This window comes from Dermacentor silvarum, chromosome 9 (assembly GCF_013339745.2).
Source record: "Dermacentor silvarum isolate Dsil-2018 chromosome 9, BIME_Dsil_1.4, whole genome shotgun sequence".
NCBI classification, from domain to species: domain Eukaryota; kingdom Metazoa; phylum Arthropoda; class Arachnida; order Ixodida; family Ixodidae; genus Dermacentor; species Dermacentor silvarum.
Genome location: NC_051162.1, coordinates 94,167,752 through 94,179,235, shown reverse-complemented (window position 1 = coordinate 94,179,235; position 11,484 = coordinate 94,167,752). Strand labels below are relative to the sequence as shown.

At 43.1% G+C, this 11,484-nt stretch overlaps 1 protein-coding gene across 1 annotated transcript; it reads right to left on the bottom strand.

Moving 5' to 3' along the window:
- Positions 1-1,248: 1,248 nt before the first annotated feature.
- LOC119463745 (E3 ubiquitin-protein ligase FANCL-like) lies at positions 1,249-9,054 on the bottom strand. Its single transcript, XM_037724570.2, has 13 exons — positions 8,915-9,054; positions 8,581-8,700; positions 8,417-8,473; positions 8,160-8,260; positions 7,489-7,585; positions 6,961-7,026; positions 6,518-6,671; positions 5,689-5,772; positions 4,507-4,552; positions 4,285-4,369; positions 2,506-2,622; positions 1,374-1,445; positions 1,249-1,301 (listed from the first exon to the last, which is right to left on the bottom strand). Exons 1-13 carry the CDS (start codon positions 9,044-9,046, stop codon positions 1,281-1,283), a joined length of 1,152 nt encoding a protein of 383 aa, XP_037580498.1. The 5' UTR covers positions 9,047-9,054; the 3' UTR covers positions 1,249-1,280.
- Positions 9,055-11,484: the final 2,430 nt, after the last annotated feature.

Here is an 11,484-nt window from a genome sequence, read left to right as displayed (position 1 = left end):
TCCAGCTTTCCAGATAAAATTTAGGCTTGAGCAGACGCTGTCATAATCAATGACATTGTGGTGAGCTTGTGAAGTTTCGATGTGGCATCAGCACCGATCTTTCGTTATTACCCTTTTTTTCTGGCCTATAGAGCCTCCTATCGGTAAGTGGCTTCTTTAGTATTGTAGAAAGGTAATTTGCTGTCACACCTGACCTTCATCATCATCAGCCTATATTTATGTCCACTTGCAGTGAAATCTCGTGGATACAATCCTGCATAATACGTTTTTCGTTATAATGCATTTCTTTTTCTTTTCCTGATAATACGATTTTCAGATACGCTTTATTTTCCGGTTCGCGTGATGACCGTATCGAGATTCAACTGTACTTTCTTTTAAGACTGTGGGACGCCTTTCTGGTAGTCGCTAGAGAAACTACTGTTCAGGGCGGCAGAGGACGGTCCTAAGATATGATTCGTGCACTTGGAACACCCAGTTGTTCAGAGGTGGTTCGACTTCTTCAGAATAGGATTAAATCTCGGCCATTAGTTGTCTCGATTTCATTCTTAAGGGCCACGGCTGAGACTGGGAACTAATTCTTCCACACACACACACACACACACAAAAAAAATTGTTACCACAGGATGCGCCAAGGAGAACGGATGAATTCTTCGAAAAAGTACAGCGTTATTCTGCAACAGACAGGATTAAGAGACCGGAAGAGAGCGGTGTGGATCAGAGAACAAATGGTGATAGCCAATATTCCAGTTGTAATTAAGCGGAAGAAATGGAGCTGGGAAGGCCATGTAATGCGTAGGATGGATAACCGGTGGACCATTAGGGTTACATAATGGATACCAAGAGAAGGGAAGCGCAGTCGAGGTCTGCAGAAAACTAGGTGAGGTGATGAAGTTAGGAAATTTGCAGGCACGAGTTGGAATCAGCTAGCGCGAGACAGGGGTAATTGGAGATCACAGGGAGAGGCCTTCGTCCTGCAGTAGACATAAATATAGGCTGATGATGATTCTGCAACACTACAGGCTAGACCGAAGAACTTAACCGCCACCTCGCCCCAGCCTAACTAGGGAAGAGGCAGTAATGCTCAGGAAACTGCAAACCAACAGCTACGTCCATGGTGGAGGTTTTCCAGCTTCCAAATTTTATTCAGCCATTGTCCTGGCTCTTAATTATGCCAAACGGATCTTGCCATTCAGATCATGCAAAAGGACACACAGGGAACAAACAAATCATGTGCAAGGAACACTTAAGTGCTTTGAAAAAATAATTTATTCACCGGGTGTTCACATCTTGCATGACATGGGCTGCAAGTGAGAGAAGACAAGATGGCATTTACATTACAATCAGGTGATGCTATGTGACACATCGCATCTTACCTCGGAGCAGTACGGGCATTCTCCAAAGAACATATTGAAGTTCTGCCTGACAGAAGGCAGGGAGCGCATCCACTGAAAATTAAGTTTCGAGTGACTGAGCACATGACGAGACGAATGTACCCAACATACGGAAACTATGCATGGGCACGGCCGCCGGATTAAAAAAAAAAAAAGGTGCGGCCTGCCGTGTCAGGCGGGCTGCAATGGTAGCGAATGTCGCAGCCATAGTTGCATTCTCGGCCACTTGGCTGGACCAAACGGTGCTAGCTGACGGGGATGGGACGTGTTGGCTTCCACAGGCGACGGCGTTCCAAGCACGTTCCTGACGCATTTTCTATGCCGATCAGAGGCAACAGTCCTCGACTGCTGGCACTGCAGCGGATGACACCGTTTTCAATGCTCACAGCAGGCCGCATCCTTTTTTTTTTTTTTTTTTTATCCAGCGGCCGTGGCATGGGCGTCCAAACCCAACTGAAATACCTGACACGAGCCAACATACATGGTTCATCTGTGGCTAGAAAAACAAATGGTAGCCTTGATAATTATGGCTCAACTCTGGTGATACTGGACACCAGCGCAGCTCTACAGTGGTCACCAGATGACAGTGGTATAGCTCGACACTGGTCACCAGTACAGAATGCATAAAGCTCACAACTTTGGAGTTCATTTTTATCCTCCTCGTCCAAGTACGTAAGGCTGAGTCAGCCTTGTTTGTTTTATTTTTTCTGCAGACGCATGAGGTTCTGGTTGTATTTAAGCAGAAGACACACTCGCAGCACGACAACATTGTTCACTCCAATGCTTGCAGCACTTTTTGGAATACTAGTCACGATGACTACTACATGAACTGGAACATGCGAGATTGCCTCACAAATGAGAGCCATACACGGCCACACCATTTTATCGAGTGACCGCTGGCAGCACTTGTTGCTTCCCCAATATGACAAATCAATCAAACTGATTAGCCATTTCCAGTGTTTTTACTTTCCCGAGTATTGCCAACAGTGTCAGGCCAACTTGTTACCCAGTGTAACAGCACTGAATTTGTTCCACTGCTCTAGATTTGCATGCTGCTATCGCTAGTTCATGCACCCTTTGCACAGCAACACAGACGAGCTGGAAACATCGTTACCTCAGCAAGGCACGACTGGTGAAACGGCTTGTTGCAACGGGAGCTTTGGCATAGCTTGTCTGGAATGTGACCTTCCAGAAGATAGGAGTAACAGATGCCACAGGCACAGTCGACGTCCTGGAAAGCAGAGCCAATAAAAACACTTGTCTGACGCAAGCTGCCTCAACGTCGGAGTGCTAGAGATATCGCATGCGGTCACCGAGTATCACACATGCCGAATGGCCATCTCTGCATGTCCGTTCATTTAAAGTGTCAGTGCTGAAAGGTGTAGCGACATGACATTTTCAACGACGGCAGGATGTTGCAGAAAAGCTAAAGTGCAGCTTACGGTAAATGTTTCAAGGACATGCATTCATATTGTCGCGTGTCGTCATTTTACTTTTTGGCCCCCTTCTCAAACTGTCACTGTTATCGCTCTCACGCATGACTCATTTCCTGTACCTAAACTTCGCGAACATTATCGCAAATTCAATGGTGAGAGTTTGTGTACAGTTAGGTTGCACAAGTGATGCGAACAGTGTTGTACATTCTTGAATCTACGCCAGTACAAGCGATTGCTCTCGGATGCATGGTGACGTGTATGAATACCGGACCGATTGGATCCGTGATATCAGATCAAACTGCTGGCGACTGTGCTCGACGCTGTTGTTGTGGTGTAGCTTGCCTTTCTGGGCATAAGTTCACAGCCCAATATTCTTAACTCACACTTTTAACAGTGTTTCTGGTTCTTCACCATCACTACAATGTGGCAATACAAACAAGATCTGTGCCACATGTATACAGTTATTGAAAATGTCTTTCTTGGCGAGTTACGGCCACTTTTCCATATTGGGTATCTCTGTTTCTAATCTGTTTCTGGCCTGTGCTGTGGGCCAATCACGAAGATAGTGCAGTCTCAATAAAATTTAGAGTCCTTCGACTACTGTGACGATGGAAGCCAGCTAAGCTGTGACTAAGGTGGGTTTGCTATCGTGAATTTATATATTATTATTATTGACTATATTGAGCGAATAAAGAGACATACACTCAAAGATCCAGGTGTTCATAATTTATTTTGTAACCATGGTAACCATCGCCTGGTGATCACTATGGTATATGGCGAATGGTTTAACGTAACCACCAAACCCATACCGTGTCCTAGGGGAAACTGATGATGTCGCTACGGAAATGGCCATGCCAAGAGAGAATGAGACACAGCTATTGGTTGGTAGACTTACGTTTTATCACTGACGTTATGACACGCATCGTCATAGACTAGCGTTTGGGCAGCAGAGTTCATCACACTGGCGCATTGTTTTTGTCTCTTTGGGTCCCACATGTGACAAAAGTAGTTCAAGGGTGCATTACAGGTCCCCGAGCCTACAGGGGTATGTGCCATTGAGCTTGGACCCTTTCTGCACTATCACCAGGATTGGCCCACTTTGTTGTTCTACACGTTGTTTTGGCTGCAGACGCGATCCGCCAGAACCTAGCCATGTACAGCTTTGCTGCAATATATGCCACAGGGTGTGTGCCCTGGGATTAACGGGTACATTCCATCGCATATGCCCCACCGAGTATGTGCCAATAGGGCCACTAGATATGTGATGATGGCGATAACTCATGAAAAAAATTTGGAAGGCAACTCAACCTCTAAGTGACGTCCATCAAACATTGTCACTCCAGCACAGCTCTTACAATAAATTATACGGTTCATACATTCTCACCCCCCAACTCGCCCAGAATGACAGTCTTTGATTGACTTCAACTATAAGTTGAATCGCCTTTCAACTTTTTTACCTCTGGAGGCTGAGCACAGCTTCGAGACGGCAGTTCCATGCTCAAAAGTGATGCCAAATTTGCGCTTATCAAGCCATTGCTGTCCCTGTAGAAAAGAGGCAGAGAATGTGTGCAGTGACCTGCCATAACCTAAGTTTCACTAAGAGAAAGGATAGAACAGTTCATTAAGCAACTTGAGTCCTAGACACATCGAAAGTATAGATATCAGAAAAGGCCGCGTACCATTTGCACTTGTTCTGCTCAACTGCTTCTTCATGGGCGCTCACAGCTGAAACAGCGACGACAACATGCATGTTGTAAAGTCGACATCTAAAGGCCCAGACAAATTTGGGAGGGGGGAGGGGATAAGGTACAAATATACATTTGACTGCAATACCGATGAGGAAAAATTAGCGCAAACAAAGAGACAAGGCACACGGATGCAATGCAAGGACAACTAACCCAACAATTATTTCTTCTAGACTGCAATAGTCTTTAAAAGCAAAGAACTTGCAATAAGTTCCTTACAACTTTGAAACATGGTGTTAAAATTGGGTGCTATGCGGGAATCATAGACTTACATTCACTCAATATTCATACATACACACATTCAATCAATCATACCTTCACTGCACTTTCAGATATGAAAGCAGATACATTGGCAAAACTTGCTTTTTTTTCTCTGATCCTGTTCTCTGAAAACTTTCTCTGTCCGAGGTTTAGATTTGCACTTCTAATAACAAAAACAGAAACACAGACTGCAAAACGAACCAGAATGCTTATATTGTTGTCCATATTGCAGTTTGTATTCATCTTTGTGTAGTTACCAACACAGACTTAATTTCAAGTACCAGAAGCTATTTTTCTTCATTGCATTACTGACTTGGTCTGAAACACTGTTAAATGCAACAAGACTATAAACTTAAAAAAGAAAATGTGATCAAGTCGATGATTGTCACACTGCTACTGGCTGCATGGTAATAAAGGTACAAATCCATCTATTAGTACAGTGTGATGTAAACTTGCTGAATACTGCAGCAACTAATGATGCTCCAGAAAGTACTTCAAAAACAGTTTACACAGAAGTGCTTAATGTGACTTGTTGATGCATCTATACTTGCGCATGGTATAGCTTGAACTATTTTAATCTAACCATGACAATAATGAGTGGCTTATTTAAATATGCTACCAGAGTGGATCCACGTGGCAAGCTCACAAACAACGACTATGTGACAACGGTACAAGTGAAACGCAAAAATGACCAATGTGAGTTATGAAGTACCAAGCAAATAGAATTTGGTAACACCTAGAATGTGTGTTCAGTTTAAGGTGTCAGCAGTAGTGCAACACATTTTTCAAGTTCAAGTAACGCAACTAGATAAGACTGTGGCTCTGCCTTGACGACCTGGGCCAAGATTCACATACCTCTGTGGGGACCACAGAATTCAAGTCTTGGAAAGGCTTTTGGACTTCTAGGCTGCACAACTATGGCAACAGAGACGTTCTTTCCTTGGGAGAACGAGGTAAAAAATTGGATTTTAGCAAAACTCGCAAACAACAGTACTGACAGCTATGACAGTGAGAGATGTGCATGGAATAACAAAACATTTTTATTAGCACTGCGTGTGCGTCTTGTTCTTCTCTGCATGCGCAATTTTTAAATTCCATAGCTGATGTATAGTTCCTTTACATTTTTTTCTATTTCTATGTTCCTGTTTCTGCATATCGTAATTAGTTTTACACTCATGTACATCTACTCCTGCCATAGCCCTAACGGGCTGCAGTATGTATGTATGTATGTATGTATGTATGTATGTATGTATGTATGTATGTATGTATGTATGTATGTATGTATGTATAAATAAATAAATAAATAAATAAATAAATAAATAAATAAATAAATAAATAAATAAATAAATAAAATGTATTGTGCTCTACCAAAAAAAGAAAAAAAAGAAAAAGCCTTCAGGATGACGTACCAACAGGCTCAAATCTTCGACATGCTTTCAAGGTAGCAAATCACAGTTTCTGGCTCGAAAATTGTGTGGTTGCACATTTTATCCCAACATCACAAACAGGGATTCTCCACATTTGCGATCAATGTGAGCCTGCACGCGGCATGAACAGGTGATTCCCCTCTCTTGTATAATATAGCATAGAGAAAAGGCTCCCAGTGAATGCCGGAGTTCACAAACTCTAGATGCTTTAGGAAGTAGAGGTTTTGAAACGAAGTGATTATATGTGTGTTTCTTACCAAGTGCAATCCTTCGATAGCAGTCACTATGTCTTGGGCTGGCTGGGTCAAGCACCCAACAGTTTGAGTCCAAATCGTCCATTGCAGCCCAAAACTCTTGCAGCCTTTCAATTTCCTCCTTGAACTTCTCGTAAATTTGTTTTAATGTTCCATCCTTGAAATAATGAAATATCACTGACATGTTCATGCACAATTGCCCCATCAGTCTAATCTACAGAAATCTTATTCTGACACTACATGCAAATGATGCTGCAAGCTGAACTTGAGTGTCTCGCCATGTTACAAGTGTTCTAGATATCACAAACATATCAGTCTATTGCAGTACTCACAAAGAAGTGGATTGAAGAAAGGAATTTTAATAAATTACCTTAACTATCTAATGCAAAATTCTGTCAACTATTCCGACAAATCTAGAACACTAACATGGGTACTATGTTACCAACACTATTCCAGTAGAATTCCAGTTGAATGGGCAGGTCAGGCTCAACCATGGGCTCATCAACAGGGAACTAAAAAGGGTATAAAGAAAAGCACAATGACCCTGTTTTTCATGTGGCTCAATCATAAACGTCTTAGCAGTGTTTTCTCTAGCCAATATTTGATAAAACATGGTTCTTTCACTCCCGGCGAAGCATTATAAATGTTTTCACATGCATTGAAACAAAGCACGCATAGCACTCACATAATGCTCATTTTAGGATGGTATAAAAACAGCTCCATAAGGGACAACTTTTGAATGACCGTGCTGTGAACTGCTAACACCGTGTCATGCGTTCTCTGCCAACATTAGCAAATTTAGCTAAGAGCATTCATGCAGATCATGTTAAAATGTACTGACATCTTATTTGTGCACTAAGATGGAGCATTACAAATCTGAATTTGTGGTAATGAATCCTGAATGAAGGTGTAAGTGAACACAGTTTTAAAATCATTATGCATGTGATTTGCCTAACAACTAACAGAGAGCTTACCGCTTCAGAAAAATGAATTTTCAGCACGTGCTTCCTCTTGCTCTGATCAATATACTTCAGATGAATTTCATCTCCAGACATGTTGATATGTTCAAGGCTAAACAAAAAAGGTAATCAACCACCATATATCTGTTTCACTTGTTTAACAGGCATCTTCAAGTGTTACATTAAGGAGTAGTCTAACACTTGAGCATCTACTTTGAAAGAAACCCACAAAATAATTTGACGATGTCATCATCCTTATAATACATTGAAAAATATGTGCAATACTAAAAGTGAGTTCTTTAAACAAAATGAATAAATAAAAACAGACGCTAGCGAATTTTGATTATATTTTTACTGCAGACCTGTTACAAGAGATTCCCTGCCAAACATCTGCTTCAACAGCAAACAAAACTGTTGACAAAATGAATTACCCACAACAGAAGCCTCTGTTACCATACAGCAGATGTAGCCTCGTGAGCATTATATAGTATCCCTTATTATATAGAGTTGCTCAAACATGGACTATGTACAATCTTTTTTGAGCTTTTAAACAGCCTTTCGGCCAAATTCTAGCAAGGACTACAGATCACGTAATGGCGCACGTTTCCAGTGACGCCGAAACTAGTCTGTTTTCTTAAGATAGCATCACCTTCATTGACGACACGAGCGCAATCATTGATACTTACTTTTCCCATCCACAATGTTCCACATCAGCCATTATCCGGCTGAAGATTTCGGGTGCGGGGTCAAATGTCCGACATCTTTTCCTTGACTGTAGAACAATCTCCTAAGGAAAGACGTTTACGTGCGTGAGATGTTACATGCCTTTTTTTTTTTTTTTTTTTTTTTAAAGATCACAATACTTTTTTTTTTTTTTTGGTGAAAAGAAAGCTATTAACGGCACATATATTCTCGAGTCCTTGCTATTGGAAGTTCAGCTCACCATCATGTTGCAAAATTCCATCAGAAAGTGGCTGGCCGACTTGCATTTCGAAAACAGCTGAAATTCGACGGCGATCAGTAAAACCACAGAACACGTAAAACCATGTGCGAGTTGCAAAAGCGTCACGCAGCGTTCGCCAAACTGAAAGCCGCGTGTAGACCAACCTCGTCAAAGTTTTTGCCCGACGAAATCATGAGTTGCTGAAGGTCCCAGTCGCCACTCAGGCAGTATGTGTCGGGATTGTGGACATCTCCGATGCTAAGATGGACAAAGAAGTCTTCGTCCTACGGTCAGAACAAGCACGCGATAAGCATCGCAGGCTACGGAAGCAGCATAGTACGTTATTTTCAAATTTTATTAAGCCAGAAAGTTGATTGATTAGAAAGTAAGATGCCCATCTGCGAATGATGCCGTGATTTCGCGCGAATCACCTACGGGCTCGAACATGCTCCGAGTGTGGTTACACATTAGGCCCCATTTGATTGAAAGAAAACTTGCCAATATTTTGAGGAAGCCTTTGTACTCTGTGCAGCTTTCATTTAATGGAAGCAGCAAGGGAAAACGTTTCAGAATCTCGCTGTCAACACGATCAGTTTCCGCGCCATCTAACACATCTCTGGGCGCGGCCATTTTCAAATAAAAAATGATGATGATTATCGTAACGATGGTGATGATAATGAGACTGCTCGAGAAATCGGATTTTAACTGAGCAGAAGGTGTTCATGAAGTGATCCATTTTGGATAGAAAGATAGTGCAAAGGACACGTGCGCAGAACATGAACCTATATTAATCCCATTATGCTGCAGATAAAAATCCTTGTCAAACGTAATAAACGTTGATGAAAAGTAAAGTGACAGCACCATTGCTTTACACTGCAGCTTTAAGAAGCGGGGACGGACATAGTTATACATATTTATGTCTGTGTAAACCAAATAATTAACCGACATGCTTACTTCCCTGCAACATTTTCGTAACTTCTGCAGAGATACTGATTTCAAATTTCTGGTTCTGCTTTTCACTCTTGTCGGCTTGACGTACACTGATGCGAAGTTCTTTATGCAATTTTTTAGTCCAAATTGAAGCAGCAAATTCGCAAGGCTGCCTATGGCAAAGCATGCTTGTTTAACGGCTGGAAACTATTGTGCAGAAATCATTTCCTACATGAGCGTTCGCTCGATCAGGAACTGATTTGTCACTCGACAGCCGCAGTTCTCCTGCAATGGAATAATTAAAGAGAGTCTCCCCGTATTTCTCGTTGTCAACTGCAAAAAAATTTCATTGTCCCTTATAGCAGTCGAACTGAACGATTATTCGATAACATCTAAAAGCGAATTCTTGAATCGAACGCGAACCGAATTCGTATGAGAAATTTTGAATATTTTTAAGATCACTCGATCGTATGTTATCCTTGTACTGTTGTACACCAGCCTATAAAATACCTGCGTATATAATGCCTGCAAAGAAAAGCAAGGAGAAAGAACAAGGAAAAAGAAGACGATATGTGGTCCCTCTAACAATATCCGTTCGAACCCCCCAACAACACGCTTTACTATTTAGATGATCGGCATACCAGAAGGAACGTGGCCGTAGCATAACAGGTAGAGCAACGCACGCGTAATGCGGAGGTTGTGGGTTCGGCTGCCACCGGCGTCCAGTTTATTTATGTATTGATTTTTCGTCTGCTTTAATTCCCTATTAACGTATCATTTTTAACAGCGAAGCTGTTAAAGCTCGAGGAGAAACGTCCGAAGTTCGCAGAAAACTCCGCGCCGTTGCCTAGCAACAACCAAGCCACAGATGCGCACCAGCTGGCCCAACCTCGCCTAGCCGCGCATGCGCCGACGCAGTAGCAACGCAGCAGCAGTCGCCAAGCCACGCCCACCGACGGGAACACTCCGCGCAGCCGCTGCGCCGAGCTACCGCAGCAGCTGGTAAACCGTTTCCCGCTACGCCGAAGCTACCGAAAATAGCTGGTACGTGTCACCTAGCAACCATCTACGTCATAACTGACGTAAACACCCAGCGTTCATGCGCTTGGCCTCGGAGTTTGCCATAAAAGGGGCTGCGCCTAGTCGTGTCAACTATCGCTATATCGAGCGGCTAGCCTCCAACGTGTTCGACGTCGGCAAGCAACAGCGTTCTTGGCACTGTGCCAACCTTGGTTAGCCTGCCTGCGTTTGTGGCATGCCAGGAACGCTGTTGCTCGTAGGCGCCGACGCGTTCAGCGCTAGTCACGCGAAATATCGCGAAAGGGAAGGTACCTCCGAAAATGATCGCTCGAGAATACCTGCGTAGTAAAGTTTAAAAAAAAAACGGGCAAGAGTGCGTTTGGTCGTGTAAAGCTTATATGCACAGCGAAACTGTCAATCCTCAAGTCTTACTGGCTGCTACTGCTAGGTATTAACTTGGTTGCTGCTAGGTTTGTAAGTAGGTTTTTCTTGGCCTAGTGCTTTGCTATCACTTCGCATTACTGGACTTGAGGATCGACAGTTTCGCTGTGCCTAAGCTTTGCACGACCGTGTGCAAACTTGCCCGTTTTTTTACACGTCAATGAAAAACTAAATATAACTTCCCCTATGCTTTACTGGTATTCATTATCTGTTGACTTCAGATTGTTGTGTCTAACAGAAATCGGGCCCCTCATTCCCGGCCCCCTCCTTATCGTTCAGAATTCAGAAGGGGCGGAGACGAAAGGAGAGGATGGTGAGGGAGCATGGAGGTAGCGAGCGATCGAATTGTGCGCCGTCATGGAACAAATCGTAGGCGCCGAGTACGGGGGGGGGGGGGGGGTCCGTAGGGGGCACTGCGCCCCCCCCCCCCCCCCGCTTCTGTTACCCACATCATTTGAGGTTTCTTTTGAGTTGCCTCTAGCTTTTCAGTTAAAATGTTACTGTGGCTAACAGCGTACTGCATGATTGTTGGCGCGGACGCGCGGGGTTTTCAATTCATAATTTCGCTTTATTTCGGCAAATACTGACAATAGGAGGACAAACGCATTAGAAGCACCAGCGGTAGCTACCTCATTCGAATGTTTTCACTTCAACATTTCTTTAATTCCCACTGCACA

Excerpts from the sequence above, each read along its gene's own strand:
- LOC119463745 (XM_037724570.2), bottom strand. The coding sequence starts at position 9,046 with ATGGCCGCGCCCAGAGATGTGTTAGATGGCGCGGAAACTGATCGTGTT. Across the intron at positions 8,261-8,416 it reads TGGAATTTTGCAACATGATG|GAGATTGTTCTACAGTCAAG; the intron begins GTGAGCTGAACT and ends GTCTTTCCTTAG. Across the intron at positions 4,370-4,506 it reads GAGCAGAACAAGTGCAAATG|GGACAGCAATGGCTTGATAA; the intron begins GTACGCGGCCTT and ends TCTTTTCTACAG.